Source organism: Hetaerina americana, unplaced genomic scaffold (assembly GCF_022747635.1).
Source record: "Hetaerina americana unplaced genomic scaffold, ioHetAmer1.1.p SCAF_7, whole genome shotgun sequence".
In the NCBI taxonomy this organism is placed as follows: domain Eukaryota; kingdom Metazoa; phylum Arthropoda; class Insecta; order Odonata; family Calopterygidae; genus Hetaerina; species Hetaerina americana.
The window spans coordinates 50,984,756-51,006,912 of record NW_027287316.1 but is presented as its reverse complement, the minus strand read 5'-3'; the positions used below and the strand labels follow the sequence as shown (position 1 = coordinate 51,006,912).

The 22,157-nt window shown below is 34.9% G+C and overlaps 1 protein-coding gene across 3 annotated transcripts in view; it reads right to left on the bottom strand.

Annotated features, from left to right (window-relative positions):
• Usp10 (ubiquitin specific protease 10) overlaps positions 1–22,029 on the bottom strand; it is a 29,459-nt gene extending 7,430 nt beyond the window's left edge. The window contains exons 1-8 of one of the 3 annotated variants that reach the window (XM_071594736.1): positions 21,924–22,029; positions 21,378–21,534; positions 20,307–20,527; positions 10,133–11,597; positions 8,468–8,666; positions 6,343–6,646; positions 5,184–5,303; positions 1,603–1,767 (exon numbers count right to left, since the gene is read on the bottom strand). In XM_071594736.1, the coding sequence (XP_071450837.1) occupies positions 1,603–1,767; positions 5,184–5,303; positions 6,343–6,646; positions 8,468–8,666; positions 10,133–11,597; positions 20,307–20,527; positions 21,378–21,534; positions 21,924–21,941 (2,649 nt within the window). In that variant the 5' untranslated portion in view covers positions 21,942–22,029. Of the gene's footprint in view, positions 1–1,602; positions 1,768–5,183; positions 5,304–6,342; positions 6,647–8,467; positions 8,667–10,132; positions 11,598–20,306; positions 20,528–21,377; positions 21,535–21,923 lie in introns of those variants that run through there. The other 2 variants (XM_071594737.1, XM_071594738.1) reach the window with 2 other exon arrangements.
• Positions 22,030–22,157: the final 128 nt, after the last annotated feature.

The window sequence follows — 22,157 nt, the reverse complement described above, 5'->3', positions numbered from 1 at the left end:
GTACTAAAATAATCCACTGTATTTACATTTAGCGCAGAGTGACTTTTATAATACATGAAAACAGATCTAGGCAGAATATGATTCACATCAACCAATGAGGCCAAGCCAACACACACCAATTTTGAGAACCTTGAGAAATCTTACTTTTTCGACAGTGTAAAACAGTTAAACAAAAGAAGTGTATAGAGCCAGATGGATATAATTATTGAAAAAATTTACCTACTATAAATTCTCTCCCATATTTTCGATAACAACCTAAATAGAAACCAGATTATTATATAGTAGCATATTATAAGTATAACTTTGTATTTCAATAACATACATAATAGTAATAAATAGAAGAAATAAATAAAAGAAATAATAATGCACATAAAAATGAATGCAACTAATACAGAATGAAAAAATTTTGAATTCTCACTCTTACTCTAGTGTAAGTACAATATTGCCAATAATTTAATTATTATGATGGGAAATTGTGTAGAGCCTGGAAAAATGACACAGCTAAGAACAACCATCAAGATCTCAGAGAGTCATAGCTAGCCAAAAATGACTATGCAGATTAAGTAACTACCTTAAAATGCATGTAATGTAAATGTTTGGGAATTTGGGCTGCAGATAGACCATGGATATACAGCCATCTGTGAAGTTTCCCACATATTTTATGGCCCAATGAAAACAGAGAGAATACTAATTCAATCTGTCAAGCAAATGGGCCACATTGATTTGGCTTAACTTTCATATCAATAAAATTTCTTATAGGTGTTAATACAGTGAGTAAACTCATAAGGCATACAAAATCTTTAGCCCATATGATCTCTCAAAATACAGCTAGCAAAGAAGTTTCCTTTTATTCAATCGAAATCTGAGATTAGACTACTCAAGGTTCATTATTCATTTATAATCTCATTACTAGGAAGATATCACTATTTTACTTAAATTTAATACAGATCTCTCAATGCTCTACGAGAGGTTGAGTGAACTTTTTCAGTTTGATTAATGTAAATTTTATTCTTTTTGCAGGTTTTTAATGGCTTAATGGTTTTCCAACGGTGATTTGAGCACAGTTGCAAAAAAGTCACCCCGACTAGGAATATTAAGGCATTTACATTAGTTACACCTAGTCTTTAGTACCTTGCTTTATGTTGTGTGATTTAATATTTATTAAGAAATAATTAGATACATATTTTTTTACACTTAATTATTAATTGGAGTCAAACTAAAAATGTTGATCAATGTTTAACAATTACATCAAAACACATGCAATAAAACACACAAAAATTTCCAATTATTATCACCAATTTTTAGTTCAAGCAGTCACTATCACTACCCACAGCAATTTCTATACTCCCACTTAAAAGAATTCAGGTTAGCTAATAAATGATAATACCATCATTACGGAAAATGAAAGTACTATACAGAGCTATATAAGACAGCTCAATACGAAGCTCTCTTTTCCAAACTGATTATACACTAACCTTTTAGAAGGTAATATTAACTTACTTGATCAATTTGCTTCAATACTGATAAAACATGATCTGAACAGAAATAATCTTAAATTGAAGATATTTGCAAAAAAACCACAAGGAATAAAATTATACATACCTCTATGTCTAACTGGAGAGTGAAAAATGGTTGGACATTATCAGTGGTAGTATCTCCAAGTCGCTGGACTCGAGATCTTAACTGCCCACGGAAAATATCAGACAATGGAGTTCTACCAAAATCAGCATGCCTTGTGACACTTCCCTTATTCTTGGGTCCCATTATCTAAACAGTACATTAAAAAAACGCACAATAAAATAACATCGAATTTCAAAATTTTTCTTACTAACAACATAGCTAATGAGACACCACTAGTTTCAAACGATTTATCAATAATTAAAAAAGGAAGACATAGCTTTTAAAAATATGATTTCATTAACATTTTTAAATCTTTCCGAAGTATTAAGGCATTACTTATTTGTAGGATAATACCATAGGCAAAAAGGAATACTCCAAACTCTTATACATTTGCAACACTTCCCAAATGTTAAGTACACATTATTGAAGGTAATTTTAAATTTTTTTACCTGTGCCATGCCCAATTGTAAATTTATTAATTGCACTAACTTAAATGCAATATATTACTATCTGACTCAGTTGCTAGGTTTTGATTTTCAGCATGCAAATTTGGTACATGAACTAACAAAGAAGAAGAATAAGTTCTACTTCAGCAGTTGTCACACCAAATTATACACATTATTCCACTTAGTATGAGTCTTATGCAATATGCTTACAGGTACTTTGTGTTAAATATTAAAAGAACAGCTATTAAAGCCTATACTCAGGAAGCTCTTCTTTACCATTGCCAATACAAAAAAAAACCAGTTCCTGATTTTCATTGACAATTGAATTCATTACTTATTGTACTGCATTGTAAAACATTTATACTAGTCAAGAGTACATTATTAACTCATAATCATCATTAATGCCGGCGGCAGCAGGGTAACGTCCTTAACTACCAACCCAGAGGTCGCAGGTTCGATTCCTGCCTAGGTGGATTTTCCTCCATCTAGGGCTTGGCTGTATGTGATTGTCTTCAATGTCTGTAATGTGAAGGTTATGTGGAAGAAGGGATTACAGGTCTCAACCTTGCCCAATGAAGTTGATAAATTAAAAAATCATGCGGGTGAGACATTTAAAAATTCATTAGAATATCACAGAAAAAAATTAAGATTCTACCTAACAATACCTACCACAATATAGTTTGAAAAAACTTTCCAGGCAAGGAGTTAGCAGTAAAATCTAACCTCAGAAATATGGTAAAGAAATTCCATTAAAATAAAATAATAAATACTAATTCATTTTTCCTTTTCAAGTAGATCCTAATTTTTAAAAAGAATTCCTGATATAAGGATACCAGGTTGCAAAGATTTAATTTTTTTAAGCATTGAGACTTAATTTGTGATAAGCAATTTCACTTTCATGGGGGGTGGGGTCAAGGTATGTAGTCTTAATTTGATTAATGCAGAGTAAGTATTCAAGGAAAGTGTATTATACAAAAAAAACTTCAGAAGAAACCACTGATCCAATAAAATTTTCCCCTACCAATTAAGACAAAATACAAATGAAATTGGAAGAATTAGTAAAAAGCTATGTATACGACGACCTTATACACAACAATTATCATTTTACTGGATCACATAAACTTATTAACTTTAGTAAACTGTATCAACCAAACATATGGCTCAAAGATTATCTCTGAACCAAATACATGCTGGTTGAATTACTTTACCCACTCCGACAGACTATGGAAGCATATTTAACTTCACACAGCTAATTAAGGTGGGCTATTTATGTGGAATGCATTTCAAATGGAAATCTGGGAATAACATTTGTTCATCAAAGTTGAAGTGCTTCACCAGGTTTAGAACTCACCTATTTTTCTCAGTATAGATTTGGGAAGTGTAAAAATATATGAGGATCTGGTATATTTTATACATACTATTACTCAGACATCATTTGTGTGTTAACAACCTTGGTGTCAAATTGAAGGAAGACAAGCATGTCTTATCTATTTCGCCTGACTCCCTTTCAATCAGGACAGTTTGGCCATGCATGGTGGACGACTTATAAATGGAGCATGTGAAGCAGTACCGCAGTACTCCAAAATATTCACTAGACAATTATTTTCATGCGATTTTGTGAATCACCATAACGAAACCTAGGTAGTAATCAAAGTGGTTTATGTGGAAAGGCGAAGTATTTTACATTTAATTCAATTTAACTTTGGATAACCTGGATTTCGCTTAAACCAGGCTGGTCCCAAATTAGGTTAGCAAGGGTTTACTGTACATAGTAAGAAAGTGTTGAGGAACAATTTAAAGTTTTACAATTAGTATTCAGTCTTAATAGCCAATTCACTCCCAGTAGAAAAACTAATTAGTAATTCAAAAGGTAATCATATTTTGCAGATCACCGCCCAGGGTGTATGCTGTGAACATTTGAGAATTATGCTTTTTCTAGAATATAAATACGAGGGTCATCCGGAAAGTAGTACCCGTTCGTGAAATAAAGACACAAAAGTAAATATTAACAAACATAAAAAATTTTATTTGAAAGAGGATACTTTAAACTACTTCTCAACATAATCTCCAAGCAAATTAAGGCATTTGTCATAACGTGTGACAAGTTTCTGTATTCCTGCTGCATAGTCCTTCGCCGCCAGCTCATTGAGATACGCGAGGGACCCATCTTGCACAAATTTTTGCATAATGCATATGGTGTTTAACAATTTCATGAACAATTGTTCGAGAAACATTGGGAAAATGCTCACAGATGTCATCAATTGTGACGCGCCGATCGTTCCTCACGAATTCGTCAACTGAGCTCACCAGTTGGTCTGTAATGACAGACGGTCTCTCCAAACGCTCATCGTCGTGTGTGTTCCCCCTCCTCATGTTGAAGTTGCGACACCACCGCCGAACAGACGACTCGTCCATTACATTGTCTCCATACACCTCCTTTAATTGGCGATGAATATCACATGGGCGAACGTTTCTTGCATTGAGGAATTTAATCACTGCCCTCACTTCACAACTGGCGGCGTTCTCAATTTTTTTAAACATTGTAAACAATCACAGAAACAACACAGGCAATGCTAGCGTCACGCAACTTGGCTCAGAGAAGGCAGACAAGCCACTGAAGCTATCTGACCTCGTCCAGCGGCTACTCGCGTCGTCAGCACTTCATGCGGCACGAACGGGTACTACTTTCCGGATGACCCTCGTATTACAATTTCAAAGAACCCAAGTTGCATTTTTACAAACAAAAATTTCTAGCTATCAGATGATATAACAAATAAATTACCATTGATAATTTAATAAATAAGAAAATATCACTCTTTTGATCATAATTTTTAGGCTAAAAATATTAATTTTCTATGCTTTTTTATGACACCCAAATGGTATATTTAGATATTTTTTCATGCTTGATTACATGATATCAAGATTTACCAGCCACCCCGACATTTGTCAATAAGTTGCATGTTATGTAATTTATAAATTTAAACACTCAAACCCTTCTACTCAAACTCAAAATTCGCTGGTTTTATCAGCCGTTTGTAATTTTCATTCACATTAAACCCTCCTACTACTTCAACACAATTCAACCAAAAATTAAAATAATAAAGAAGAACTATTCACCTTCCATTCATTACCATCACAGGGCTCTGGCTCAGAAGCAGGGGACACAGGGTCCACAGGTGCAACCTCTCCATTTGTCAACCCCTGGGCCTTGGAAGTATCCTCCACTAATTTCATTGCCTAAAATGAAGTGTTAAAATGTTGGTGCCTCAAGCAAAGTTTTCACATCAACAAATATGAATACTTCACTTTGTAACTATCGTTTAATTAAGAGACTAAAATGCACTCAAATACACAATGAAAATTTTTTAACTGTCACCTATCAAATCATCCTCAAGCTCATCATATCGGGCTCATCAATATTATGTTAAAAGCAATTTTTCCATACTCAATTTACGAGCAAAATTCCTATCCAGAAAAAAACTGCAATGTTGGTTAACATGTATGCTCTCCTATTAATGTTAATTATGTTCTGACAATATTTATATTGTCTAAAGATTCATTTTTAGAGAATTTATACTTTCCTACTACGATGCATAATGAATTAACTGAATGAGGCTTTTATGGTCAACCACTGTTTGTAATAAAGTTAGTAATAACCAGTTGAGAAGCAAGAAGAAACTTAAAATCAAGCTGTTGTTCCTGAACATCCTTTGGACAAAAAGAGAAAACCTCCAGTTGCCATACACAGTTCAGCATTTATATACCCACCCTTAAAAACACCATATGGCAATTGAGGTACCATATTACAGGCTTGGGTGGGGTATCTAAATTATAATGCTTTGATGTGTTGCTTAACTTCAATAAACACTGATATCAGACATTTGAAACATTTCTTCACATAAATGAACTAAAAAGAATAAAACAAAACTATTAAATCAGATATCGAGCTTCTTGCAGATGCAGTTGGGTGTTAATTTTGCAATTACAGCTACAGTAAATAACTTAATGATTAATGAAGTTTCAAGCCCTAAGAAATTATAATGCATATAAGTGAAAGCAAGAAAGTAATACACAGAGAAATGATGGAGAGTATTTAAGGAAGATATTGAAATATTAGCAGTTATAGAATTTCCTGTGCCAATTAAATCTCTTCAAAAAATATTTTAACAAATTCATAAGGCATAAAAACACTTAATTTCTAGATTGCAATTCAGGAAGTTTAATCAAGCAATATGAAGTAATAACAATGCTTCCTTAGTATATACCTAGAACTTACCTCCAACATTTCATCATTAAGACCATTCAGAAGACATCCCAGAAATTCTTCAGCATCTTCCTGCCTTCCCTCAACCTTGAATGCATCACCACTTCTAATGCCATTCATCATTCGATAAATATAGGATGGTTCAAATGGCGGGCCACAAGGCACTTCATGCATTGTGTTGGATACTACAGATGACCCCAAGGCATCTTCTGCTGCACCCGCACGAGCCCTTTGCAACTTCTCTCTCTTTGGCATTCGGCAAAACGGTCCCATTGTTGCAGCAGGCAGGCATTCAAACTCACTCACCAGATCCACCCTGTTCCATTGTTAGATGATGCACATTATGGCAATTTAAACTACATCTGGCACATTGCTCTGGGTCATGAAAAGGTTTAACTCAAATGTACTAATGTTCCAACATGAAACATGATTGCAAAATCTTACAATATAGCTGGTCACTTGAATTTCATGAAAGCACTACCATTATTCGCTTGTAAATGGTCATCATCACCTAACGCCTTAATTTAAGAATCTCATTTAGACATCGAATGTCAATCAAAATGCAATTTTATGGCTCAAATATGCATAATAATAGTCATTAAAATCCAAACTACTCAACCACCAAATTTATGATTCAAACAAAGAGTGCACACTGTAGTGTCATCACACAAATTTTTAAATACCGAATTTAATGAAATTGTTTAGAAATAAAAATTTAACTATACCAAAAGAAGATAATTTAGAATTACATGATGACAAAAACACGAAGTGTGATTCCTATGTTATTGAAAAATGTGTTTTTGGTAATACTAGTAATCAATTTTAGGATGAAAATTTATTTATTTAGACTAAATATTCAATTACATTAGTCATTTTATATATATGAAAGTTATTTAAATAGAAAACACACTAATTTCCCAATTAAAGTTATAAGACAACATCACAGCTATTTATGTGATGAATGCCAAGGCATTCAAATGTGCAAAAGGTGTGATTGTGCATCCCATAACAAAGGATGCAGGAATTAGAAAACCACATCCAACTCTCAGGGACAACACCAGGCAACCCCACACATGAAAATGCTAGAACAGCATTTGTATCATATGCTAGATTGTCCGGTGAATTAATCTACCACATGTGTAACACTTATGCATTCATTACATAGAAAGCACAGTTGACTTCATGTGGAAAATGAAACAAATTAAAGCATAAAGCATACCATGTCAACTACGGTGATATACTATCACACCTCATAACTTTGTGAGCAGTCTAAAATAAAATTCTTCAATAGTTTGTGACTTATCTCATAAAAAAGCATGTGATCCTGAATTTCGACGGTCCATACCAGGGGAGACCAGAGTAGTAAAAGTCATTTCCTGATGCACTTATATCCCAAAAGCTCTGCCCAATGAATTAAAGTTTAGGGGGGGAAATTGACACAGCAGGACAGAATAAAATACTTCAGTGCTTCAGAAGATGGCAATAGTGTTGGATCTTAATTTTACACCGCAACCCTGTTTATGAATACCTTCCAGGGATTTTGTGCATCATTTTCTAATTGTTCTAAATTAATATTTTACAATGATATCATAGCATGTTTTGTATTATGTAACATGTCAAGAAATAATCTCCTACCCCAAATCCCGTGAAATTGTTATTCCAGGTCAAGAGTCACTAATCCCAAACTCAATTTAATTTGAACACACACCAAAATTAAAATTTGAATTTGCAGCACATTATGGACTTGACTCACAGATAGAATGATTTGATAACGAGTAATTGAGAAAATTTACTATCATATAATAATTGTGACAAACCTTTGGACACTCGCATAAATCCATTCATGGACATTCAAATATGCTTGCATCAATTTTAATTTCAGGGGGGGTATCTATCTTGAATAAGTAAAGCAATGAGCCATTTTATTACTTAACATTGAAAAAATGTTTAAACGTTTACCCCTCTTCCAAGACCAAATACAAGCATTAGTAACCGGTTTGGTCATTTGTCAGAAGCTTTAAGTCCATTTCTTAGAAAATCATTTATCTCAAAATAAAAGTCATAAATAGCTAACAAGTTATTTTCCAGCTAAACAGAAGATCTTATGCATTGCCAGGAAAAATTATGATACACTTACATAGCACTTGTAATAGGTGTCGGTGACTTGGCATTAGATCCAGCTGTTAGAGGCAGTGATTTCAACAGATTGAAAAAAGGAGGGCAGGCCAGCAGAGCTTGCAAAGTGGCATTTACATAACACCAATTTCCTCGGTTTGTTAGCCCACGAGGTTGCAAAGGGGTCATCATATATTCCAAGTCATACTGCAACAGATGTTCTGGAAGAAAAATTAATTTTTATGATAAAAGAATTATAAGCTGGCTATTAATTATACAAACGTTATGGTCAAAAATGAATAATTAGTTTTAGACCTCTTTTTCTTTGTTTTCATAAGCGGAACACAACGTGAAGAGCAAGGGCAAAAAAACTATTTTCATGGTCAAATGAAAGCCTATCAACCAGGAACCAATTATGCATACCTTAAAGTTCATTTTATCAACTACAAAAGAGGTGCTCTCAGCATGCCAGTTTACTAGTCAATGAATTAAATATTGCTGAATGTAAATCAGATCAAAATATCTTTAAAAAAAATGATTAACAAGGACAAGTTTTCTCTACATATTCTGCCCGTATACATTTCTGCCTCAAAACTATACTAATGTAAGAGGTTGACAGAACTATCCACTTTAACTACTTGCAATAAATATAAAATTTATTTGGAATCTATCCCTTAACTTTCTGGCTACTGCCTTATTCTGGAAATTCAAAATTTAGAGTAGTAGATATTTCAAGGGAGTTCTGAGAAAAGAAAATCTTAAAGTGCAAATTGTTAACATAGTATAACTTTTCCAATGAAACTGGGATAAAATGTTTTTAATTTATTGAAGTGGAATAATAATATAAAACAACTAAAAATACATTGTAATACAAAACTTAAATCCAAAATTTCTGAATTTGTCCTTCTCACTAAAAGCTTGCATTAATATGTTACTCCCACACTAATCAGGTACACTTGGGTGAATAAACCATGTTTTTCTGATCCTGATTCACTTATGTAATAAATTGGTAATAAGCACCCTTCCCTGATGCTAATTCGTATTGCTTATGAATTTACCCCTACCATAAGTTCACATCGGGTAACTTAACAGTTTAAAAAATACTTCATTTTCATGACATTCAAAATTTTCTTACAACTAAGCAACCTATTATGTTGGCGAGATAATAAAATCCTCTTCAAGAAGTCTAATTTGATTTGCTGAAAATCTGAATTCACACAATCAGCATAAGGCTTCCTGGAAGTAAGGGTAACTTTATTAAATATTCTCCATTAGATGAGTCTTCATGATCCCCGTTTCCTGAATTCATAAGGATCATATTCTACTTACCATTCAGATGACAAGAGTAATGTCAAATAATCTAAAAAGCAACCCTGAGTGAATAGGTGAAAACCAATCAAAAAATTTGAACAACAATATGATGCTACATTGAGATCCTCCACATGTACAAGTACTACCACCAGGACTCAATAATGCAGCGCATTAACCTTAATGAGATTTAGTTATTTAGATGAACACTATGTTTCCGTTAGCATTTGGGCATACTGAAATTATAAATATGCCACCCAGCCATCAGAATTAATGTACCCATTTTCCGCACCCACTGTGATTATTAAAAAAATCACATTGAAGGCAATTGAATGGGATCAACAAACATACTTTTACACAACTTAAAAAAAATACCCACCTCCAAGCCTATATGATACTGGATCATCAATCATAGGAGATGACCTTGGCAACTTTCCAACAGAAGGCACAGAAGAACTAGACTCCTCATTCGGTGCAGATGAAAAGGGACCCACTCTGGCTAGTGGTTTGTGCCCCAGGTGCCCATCACCAGGAGAGGCAACAGAGGCTGAATGAGAAATAGGAGTGGCAGTTTGCTTGGATGTGAATAGACTGGCCCAGGATCGACCTGTCTCTGGAACTGAGGGTTGTGCAGGAGAAGGCGTTTGTATTTCGGGGAAGTTAGCATTCATTTCCGAGGGGAATGTGGGTGAAGTGACAGGAGGAGACATAGAAGTCCTGGGGGTGTTGGGATCAATAGTCCCAACTGCAGCAGTGGTAGCCTTGGGAGCCACCTGCTCCTCCTTTATGGGCACTGCCACTACTTGCTGCTCAACAGTACTTTGAACCGTCCGAACCACCACTGGCACTACTGTCTGAGTTGGAGGTGTTGCAGGGGGTAGTTGTACGGGCTCAACTGGTAGAGGGGGTAGTGGTTGTTGGGTATGACACTCTGATGACTGGGTAACCTGATCAGGTTGTGTCCTTATGCTACAGTCAACATTAACTACCTTCGCATCGACCGGAGGCCCTAACACAGGGTCACTCGGTATGGGGTTAGTCTCTTCCACCTCCACTGCCTGCTGCTGTGGTGGGGGGTGAACCTGGCCCTCGTAAACTGGTTCATTTTTAATATCAGATGCAATCTGCCTCTCAGAGAGTTCTTGGCAATGCATTTCCACTGGTTCATAATGGTGTGGCAACTGATGATCAACCATCTCATGTTCCAAGGGTTGTTGATCATCAGACTGCTGAAAATGCTCATTAGGTTGAGTCTGAAGCTCCTGCGGAGCCTCTGGAGGACTTTGATGATGATGGTGGTGGTGTTGGTGTGGAGGGGCAGTAACATAGGGCCCATATATTGGTGCTGTGTACATCTGCACTGGAGCTGGGGCCAAGTACAAAGGGGTGCCGGTGGCATGTTGTGCAGCTGCAACATTACTCTGTGTGGGTGGCGGTGGCTGGTGAGGAGGATAATACGATGCATATGGAGTATAGGTAATGAATTGGGTGTGCGGAGTATGTATGTAGGCCTGCTGCACTGGATTCATTGCTTCGGGGGAAGGGATGCCATGATGATCGTCTCTTTTCCCCTTGCCCCTGCCCCGGCGAGGCCGTTCAGAACCTTGAGACCCTATGTTGCTTCGGTGAGATCCACTTCCTGATCCTTCAGGCACATTTGGATCCACATCAACTGTATAATGCGGTGACCCCAGGGGTGACTGATGTCTGGCGTGGTGTTGGTGGTGATATGCTCCTGGGGGTGGCGGCATGGTCTGGTAAGGGTTGTGTAGATTAACATTGGCTGTGACACTGCCCACATAAACATTGGAGACATTTGACAATGGTGCGACCATCTGAGTTGCCTGATGATGATATTAGAAAAGGTTTCTCGAATGAATAACTTGAATTCATAAATATACAATAATCTAATTTTTAAGAACAATTAAATAAAATAGAAAATATACAACTGAAATAGAAAAAGTATGTGCCTCACCTAATATAAAAATAAATGAAAGATTATGAAACTTATTATTAGGATATCTGAATGTAGAAATGTATACAACTCAATATCCTATCTCAATACAAACAGAATTTCAAATAAGTCCATCAGTAACTATTTCAGATGATTTCATCAATACCAAAAGCAAATTATAAAATTAACAACTACCAACAGATTTATTTTTTCAGAAGAAAGAATTTTTTCAGAAAGAATGCCTCAACATTTGCTACTGCATTTTATCACTTACTGTACAACTTTTCCTTTTGGAAGCATGCATCTATGATCCACAGAAAAGACATCCAATTTATCAATTTTTATTGCAAATATATCACACAGTAAGGAATTCTAAGAATGTATAATTCCATTCATAATTTTCTATTATCGATTGTCCCACCCAAACATACTCCAGTATCATAGTTGATGATTCCTCTTTCTGTATGTAACAAGCCAAATTTGAAAGGCTAGGAGATTATATTATCTTAATGAGAATAACACGTACTAGTTATGCTTTCCCATAATTTATACCCGGGTAATTGAATTCCATTCAGAGACGTTTTTAAAAATGAATGGATTAATGGGAGAATTGGTATTAAATAATTTTCATAATGACTTGTAACAGCACGAATATGAACACAACAGAAATGGAATTAAAATCTTCAATACCTTGCAAATATAATCACCTATTTGAATTATAATACAGCGAAGGAATATCCGATTTGAAAATAATCGAGCATAAATACTTGACATATTTTCTCAAATAGAAGCAATGAAGACTAGTAGTTCCCAGTAGGACGTATCTTCCCCCACATAATGCAACAAGTTCCGCTTATTATGTAGATGCATATAATGGAAATAAATACTTAACACAAAAACACCTAAACTACCTGACATTTTACGCACACACAATTGATTTCACATTTACGCTCTTGGGATTAATGATAAATAATCTCCAATTTGCTCTTACATGACAAATATTACTTCAAGATTGTAATATTATTAAGAGGAAAAAGCAGAGCATTGGAACAACTGATGATACTGAAACACTCCACAAAATTAACAACCGTCAATATTTCCAACCTTGCAACCATAACGTTTTGCAAGGATGTTTAATGAGTTATTCCTGCATAATAGGGTTTTACAACTAATGCAAACATTGAAATAAATAGTCCTTTTAGATGTTGAAATATCAGAAGTTGCACACAATGTTGGGTCCATTAGTGAAAATTAAATCTGGACAGTGACAATTCCTTTTTTTTGACAGCAAACTTGTTAACACCAATGAGCATTTCCAAGATACATTACAGTGCAGTCATCAGTAAAACCAAAATGTTCATTTTCAAGTTCTCACCTCTAGACCCTCCACTCCTGCATTTTTTTAAAGCTAAAACAATATTCTGGAACATTAATAATTATTGTCCCTTTCTACCACAAAAAAATCAAAATATGTAACATTCCATATCTTAACAGCTCAAGTACGAAGACCTCTTAACAGCTCAAGTACGAAGACCTTCAACATTTTTCATTCCAAGGTCTTTCCAAGCAAAGAAGTCATGAGGTTGTAAATGCAACTAAGGTTTTCTTCTTGGTCAATTTATCCAAGGAAGACTTAACAGTACACACTGGACCAGTCACTATGTCTCAAATTGTTGGATATGACAGCAAGACCAAGGAAAGACACTGGAACAAGTGGAAGACTTTTGCCATTTACTAGACAGTATTGTTAGCGATGGAAAAAGGAAGAGAATATACAACGTGGAATAGTGATGGAGAACAAAGGTTTTCTGTCAATAGAAGAAATTACTAGTGGAACAAAATACTAGCATAGGCAATGTAATTCATTTATTTAAGAGTTCAATATTGAGTAATGTTTTACAGATACAATGAGACTTGGAAAATATGACAGTACATATGATTGAAGGTAGCGGAAATGTGAAGCTACAGATGAATGCAGAATATGAATTGGTGCGCAGAGTAACAAATAAAAAAGTACTTCATAAGTGGACATTAAATAAAAAAGCTATGGAGGACACTTACAAAAAGAGGGAACCTGGCTCAACATTATAAGGCACAGTAATTTACCAAAGATCATTAACTGATAGGAAAATGGAGGAAAAGAATAACAGAGAGCCATAGGATGTAGTAAAAGATGCAGGTAATGAAATGTCTGCACAAGAAGCAGAGTAAGAGGTAGGAATTGGAAGACAACAAGACAGTTTGAAGATATATTACCAAACAAGCCTCAGATCTATAACCTGTGATGTTGAAATTAATATTAGGAATAGTAGCAGCAAATAAGTCCTTCCTTCATGTATTGGGTACTACCGACATACTAGTTTAGGGTGGATATCCTCAACATGAGGAGTACTGACTCATTAGCTTTATGTATCATTTGTTCTGTGCATCATCAATTTTCATGAAAAGTTGTTTCTGAAAGTCCTTAGGATAAAAAGAGATGATCTCTTTTTACCATACACATTTCAGAATTAATATACCCACCCTTAGCACACCATGAGATTATCAAGAAACCTCATCGCCGGCTTGAATGGGGTAAAGATATTACTTTAGAGAAATGCACATCTGAAACCAAATTACATGTATCTTTCACTAATGAGCATTTGGAATGTTTTGAACAATGTAACTAAGCTTATGGATTTCACATTCTTAAAACCCCCTTTTCTGTTAAACAATATAACATTTAAGTTTAGCTTAAAAAACTGAAATTTAACCACACTGAACAAAACATAATTTAGTTCCTTAATTAGATCTTGAAAAGATCTATGAAAATACAATGCTAACCAAAATGTTTACCAAAAGATTACATTACATGAGTCATTCATAATTAAACTGCCAAAAAAACTTTAATTTACATTCCCTTCGCTTATCTTATACCGCCCTTTGTATTAAAACTAAATTTCATAATGAACAAGTAACAATTAATTATGGAAACTGCTTCCATTTCTATACATGATGAAGTAGTAATATGCTAGGCAAAGTCAAATCATTTTGCTCAAATCTAAGAATTCTCTGCATCAGTAGAATTACAATGAAACTAAGAAAACACCTATGACTAAAAAATGTGCACATTCATAAATGTCCTTTTAAATAAGAACTCTAAACTTCTGCATTCAAATTCCAAAGACCTTACTAGAATTGAAAAGTATTTTAAGTTTATAATTCACTACTTCACTAATTCATACATTTTTTTAAGTACACATAACCAAGAGATACACCAGTTTAAGTTCCACTGCTACAAGACTAGACATTCAAAACTGGAATGATTTTAGCATTTCATACATTTAATGATTCTCTTTTATTCATTGGGCATATAGAAGCAATTGTTAGGTATTAACCGACATTTAAATCATTTATTATGTCAATAGTTTGGCATTATTAAGTGTTCCAATCTACTGCCAAGTATTTCTTACTTCTAATAAAGAGATTAATTTGTTACAAGCATAGTAAAAACAACCTACAGCTTATCACGGACTACAAGTTAGCACATATTATTAGATATTCTTTTATTCTAATTTGTACTTCAACAATGAATGGCAGATGGGTAAAATAAAGATGAATCGTATCGTAGTAAGCACTGAACCTTCTACAAAAAAGAATTCATGGGTGAGAAGTCATGATGCCTTAACTTAAGAACAACTACACATATGTCCATGCTCCAATTTGACTAAAAATATTACCTGCTCAGCCCCAGCCCAACTTTACTAACCTATGCATCCAACTAATTTACATCCGAGTTGAAATCTGTTCAACATAAAATTTAATCCAAGAGCACAATATTGAATTATTAAGTGGCATAAAGCATATATTTCTTAACTTACAGTGAAAACAATTAGGATTGTTTTCACTCCTTTATATAAATAAATCTACTTAATATCAAAAAGTTGATTATTCATCGCATACATCATATGACATCATATGTAATGTTAAATGAATTTTTACTCATTAAAAAGTAAATACTATTTAAAGACTTTTTAATACAGTAGAAATCTTAAAAATTACATTTTTAAAGAAATTTCAAACAAAACCAACACCAGAAGTCACTGGTGTTGTAGCCCATTAAAGGCCTTCATAGGAGCTTAAAATCACACCTTAAACAACATTTTTAATACATAATTTTTAGCATTAAGTTTTATAATAAAAGCAGGATTCTAATTCTAATTTTATGCTAAGTAACACTATGGAGTGATATAACATGTTATCAGAGGAAAAAAGCTATAATAATATCCATTCCACAGTCAGTACCACATTATGAACTTCAAAGGTAGTTTCAACCTAAATTTATTGAAGGGATCTCCAGAATTAAAAAAAATTACAGTACTGCCAAACTTCAGACTAAAGGCAGCATTAAGCATTAAAAAAGAGACAACAACTTAAGTCGCCTCATTAGGCCAGTTTCCCTTTAAACCATTGAAACCCTATTCAAAAAATTGGGGGCCATCCCCTAAAATATTACTCAATATCTCCCCTTACTTTCTCAAGCCCTTTGATATTTATGGCACCGTGTCAGGACATGTTTCACCGTCATTCAGGGGCAGGTCACAATCATTGCAGCGAGGAAGAACAAGATTCCAGGTTAAGTTATTTGCTATGATGACAATACTTTAACCAAACGTTTGAAAATGAGGATTCTCCTTTTCTCACATTTTACACATTTATTAGGGTCTCCAAAAAAAGGGCAAATAGGGGGTTTTGCAGTGCATAATTGGAAATAACCACTGTGGGTTATGGAAAATAAAATAATGCAAAACAATTGGGATATTTTCAGTCTCAATCTGAAAGCAGGAAAAGAAAACACAATAGTATACTGTATTCTAAGATTACAAGAAACCAATAAGGTCACTCGTGAGATCATAATACTCAAACTAAAATATTATAGAGAAATTAATCAACCTACAAATAGACATTGATAGGAAGAGATCACCACTGGTAGATCTGTATTCAGGTGCATCACAGTAAGAAGTATAAGGTATATCAAACTCTTCTTGGTATACATTAATAATGACCAAGTTTCCTATTAGCGGCAAACCTAATATTAAAAGTGATATTTATTTACATATAAATAAGACCCCATCAGATTGCAAGTCATTCATTAGATAGGTTTTAGGAACACTAGTACTTTGTGTTATTACTTTGCTTTACTTAAAGCATATTTTGAAGTCAAAGAATTTTGGACATCAGGACCCAAGGAAGAATATTGGAATAATGGAATTGAAAAGAAGGTTCAGGTTAAATTCCCAAGAATTGGAATAATTGCTGTGAGAAGAGAGTAAACATAACAGGGTGGAATCTGACTGGAAGCCTCCTTGATCCACCAAGGGCAGAAAAGGCAATAACTTGGAAATAGACTGTACACTTGAGTTTTGCCGGTAACCTTAAGGTAATTATTATGGCAGACAATTATATTGGTAAATTGGATGAGGATATAGCAATGTGCTAAAGTAAGAGATGTCACTAACACACTCATGCATGTAAAATACTTGATTATTCCCTCACACAACACTGAACAATAATAAAACCTTAACTGAGCACCCCAATATTTTCCCAGAATAGGCAAATTTAATAATTTATCCAAACACATTATCATGTGATGATGGTGGCAACTGTTTTGGCGATTTATCACAAAATAGGTACATCCTGTTCATCAGTAAAAGGGACATCAAGTCTTCTTACAGATAGCTTCTCCACTCCCTTCAATTTTCCTTCATTGTTTAACCCTCTTAGTGCGGCGGGCCAATATATCGGCTTTTGTATCCCTGGCGACAAAAGAGACGGGCCGATATATCGGCTCTTGCATAGGTTATTGTTTAAATCACTGTAACTTATGGTTTATTCTTTAATAATTTAAGCTTAGCCTAATTGTCTGCTCGTTTTTTTCTGAGTGGTCTTTCCACTATGAAAAGCCATTGAAAGGTTACTAATCTGTTTTCATCTGCAATCTCTTGAATGTGTTATGGTGTGGTGGTGTTGATATATAACTGCTTATTCAGATTTTGTTGATACGATGGCCCTGTGTATTGGATTACATTGTCAGCAGTTCTCTGCGAGTTACGAGGGTCATCCGGAAAGTAGTACCCGTTCGTGCCATGAAGTGCTGACGACGCGAGTAGCCGCTGGACGAGGTCAGATAGCTTCAGTGGCTTGTCTGCCTTCTCTGAGCCAAGTTGCGTGACGCTAGCATTGCCTGTGTTGTTTCTGTGATTGTTTACAATGTTTAAAAAAATTGAGAACGCCGCCAGTTGTGAAGTGAGGGCAGTGATTAAATTCCTCAATGCAAGAAACGTTCGCCCATGTGATATTCATCGCCAATTAAAGGAGGTGTATGGAGACAATGTAATGGACGAGTCGTCTGTTCGGCGGTGGTGTCGCAACTTCAACATGGGGAGGGGGAACACACACGACGATGAGCGTTCGGGGAGACCGTCTGTCATTACAGACCAACTGGTGAGCTCAGTTGACGAATTCGTGAGGAACGATCGGCGCGTCACAATTGATGACATCTGTGAGCATTTTCCCAATGTTTCTCGAACAATTGTTCATGAAATTGTTAAACACCATCTGCATTATGCAAAAATTTGTGCAAGATGGGTCCCTCGCGTATCTCAATGAGCTGGCGGCGAAGGACTATGCAGCAGGAATACAGAAACTTGTCACACGTTATGACAAATGCCTTAATTTGCTTGGAGATTATGTTGAGAAGTAGTTTAAAGTATCCTCTTTCAAATAAAATTTTTTATGTTTGTTAATATTTACTTTTGTCTCTTTATTTCACGAACGGGTACTACTTTCCGGATGACCCTCTTAGAACTTCGTTTTTTTCTGCCTTTAGATTGTAAGCACATTGACGCAGTCTCAAGGAAAGGGGAAAAGTCCCAATTTGACCCAGTGAGATCAGCCTTTTCAACAAAATCAAACTATGCAGAGGCTGACAACAAAATTTGCAATTCACTGGTTTTTCTTTATTTATTTAAAAAATATTCTACATGCATTTTTGATTCTTTCTTATATTTAAATATGGTAGTTTTATTGAAAAATGGTTTTAAAAAATATTAGTGTTGTGTCTAAAAATCGAAATATTTTTGCTAAAAAAATATTCTTCAAATTTATAAAACTGTAAGAATTAAATTTATTTTTCAGATGATGTAAATGTATAACATCATTTTTAACTACAATATTTTCTATTAAAATAAAAAAAATGCGTTCGGACATTAACAAATAACTTCATTATGTTTTTTTTCCTAAGGTGATACATTTTCTTAAATTACCCTTCACATTTCTCACTAGTACCCCTGGAATCCCCACTGCACTAAGAGGGTTAATGACCAGATAGTCACAAAAAAGTTACAGCATGGACCAAGCCCAAGGTATTTCAGAAACATTTCTAATATGTAGTTTGCCATATGAAAAATATTTAACGATTAACATAAGGTTAGAGCCAATATATTTTTACACATAACACATGAGCAAACTTCAAATTATTCACATAAAAGGTCTTCGTTCTGAAACCATGCATATCCACAACCTTAAAATAACAACAATGACATGGAAAACATTACAAAAGACGCATACACATCAGTAACAAATTAACGAACAATAACTTCATAAAAACCTAAAATTCCAGTTCTCACAACTTATGTCTTCCTTTAAAAACAGACAATAGCAGTTTCCAAATTAGAATCTTTACACAAAATCTTTGATTTTGATCAATTAGGAAAGACCTTAGGTGCACTACCCAAAACTATATTAACAATGCATAATAAGCTTCCTTGCAACAATCTTCCTCAAACCTAATATGTTTTAGCACATTCCCTTCATTGTACCTTTCTTCAGATGAAAATCTTGCCAAGATACATGAACCTGCTTCAAAACCAATCAGGAAAGAGCTTAAAAAATAACCCATAGGATCATGCCTGTAGCCTACCGGGTTGCCTCCAAATGGAGAATGCCTAAGCATGCTATTTACAGACACAGCAATATACTCAAATGTGCCAGGGAATTCATGCCCAAGTAAAAATGCAAAATAACTATTTACCTCCACAACCTAAAGATATAATCTTGCCAGAAGGGAAATTACAGAAGTTTATTCCCTCAAATTCATTTAGCACCTACAGAATGTTTAAGCTGTTCATACTTCTGGCTTGACCCATGGAAATAACAGCATGTGTGGATTGCAACCAGTTAAAAACACTGAACCTAGCTAAAAATCATGCAAATTTTTAAAAATTAATATTTACACTTCTTTTTTTGCAAAAGCACAAGTGTACACTAGAAGTTAACTTTGAGATAGTAAATTTGATGAACCACAGAATTGCTATTTCCACAACAGCTTGGTCAAAAAAAATTGTAAAATTAAGAGTATCATGCCAAGTCAAATGTTTCGGTTCGGTTCTTTTCAGTTTCAAATAAAGAACGATAGAAACACACTGATGCATAGAAAATTTTCTTGGAACAGACCTTCATAAACACAACTCAAAATTACTGGGAAATGTAAAATCGTAAAAGCACAATAATAGGAGCAATAAGCCAAGATAAGCTAAAAATGGACCCAGCAGACACTTACCGGGTACATGGCTGCAGGGCATGCATTCGGTGGTGGCACGGACGTAGTAGGTGGAGTGGGAACCACAACCGCATGGTTTCGAGTTTCAGGATTTTGGGCATATGAAGGAGCTTGGGTTATGCGGGAGATGGCAATGGGGGCTGGATTGGTATACTGGGGAGAGAGCTCTGGTATATCCTGATCTCCAACTGGCATCACCGCTTCGGGTGGCCCATTTAAGACTGGAATAAAGCAAAACTAAATAGTGCGAGGAATACCACGCCCAACCAGCCAAAATTCAACAGTATATACAACCATAAAAATTAATTAATGGTTTTCTTAAGATAATAAAAGGTGTAGCGGTTGGCAAGCTGCTGACTGTAGTTTAAGTTTTGATTAAACGACCTCACAACCGAAATGGTCGTTAGTGAGAACGATCTGACATGTTTTGTTCAAGAATTTATCAAAAGCACCTCTCCTACAACTGAACATTCAAGTGTTCACATTCGAATTAATTGATGATGCCGCACTAAACGGAATGACCATTCAATCAGTTTAAATAAAAATTAAATACTAAAACACTTTCCATTCAATAAAACTCCGGAGGATTTGTTTGTTTGACATGAAAAATGATGGAAGATTGTTGACACTCCACATCCAACTCATGAGAACATACAAGAAATGATCAGCCTTTAAAGTGCTAAAACAGCACTTCAATGAGCCAATCAACCTTTCTTGAGGTTAATTTACCACATGTGTAACACTCTCACATCCATCACAGAATGCAAAGTTGACTTCATGTGGAATTCATGAACCACGAGGCCATTTTGAAATTTTCATTTGAATCCGGCCCCGAACTAGATAACACGATATAATATAAACAATATCGAGCCATGTTAAATAATATTTCTAAAATATATATTTCTATGCAATAGCCAACTTTTAATAGAAACCTTCACATTGTCACAACAGATTAACTTTAAAACCACAATTTCACGAAATAAGTCTGATACTAATTATGTGGGCTACTATTACATCATTGAAATACTCATCTCTATCTGGGCGTGGAGAAAATTTATTTCTGGGACATACCATATGCTGTGGAAGTCCATTCTTTCACGGAGCATGTTTCTTCGTGACTAAGCCAAGGGAACTCGGGCGATTTCCCTTGAGGCTGTGAAAATAAAACTTGATGAAGATGATTGCGTTCCTTTTCATTGGTGTTCTCCAGATCAAGGAACTCAAACTCCTGCACGTAATTGAGGTGCAAATATCATTAATAATCAAAACAAAACGATTCCATTTAATTAGCACACATGTATACCTGACTTGAAATAATTACATACTATCTAAAAAGACACATTACACCATATATTAAGTAATAAACCATTATTGCAATGTCAGCCAACATTTTCTTTCAAAGTAGACAACCATAGATATTCCATAGCAAGATATAATTACTTTTAAACCAACACCACGTGTACAATAAGCATGATGGCGTAACGACATTTTGCGCACCTCGAGCACGATGAACATGTAAAATTTTTCATAGGCAAAAAGTAACAAATCCCATTCCGACTAATGTTGCCTATTGCTTATAATAAAGTTTAAATTCTCATAATATTATTAATAATATACCTGAATTGTTGTATCCATTGCCCCTACTTCTTCATCGGCATGTCATATCTATCGACTTGACGACATGTTTTCTTCTAGAGGACAACTGCCGTAACTGCGCATGCGTTCCTGTTTCACACATGTGTAACGGACAATGGGATTGGTGGATTAATGGGTTGGACTATGGCTGGAGCCAGTGAAAGTTGACCATACATTTACTGCCATTTCTTACCGGCACAGAGAAATTTTCCTCTT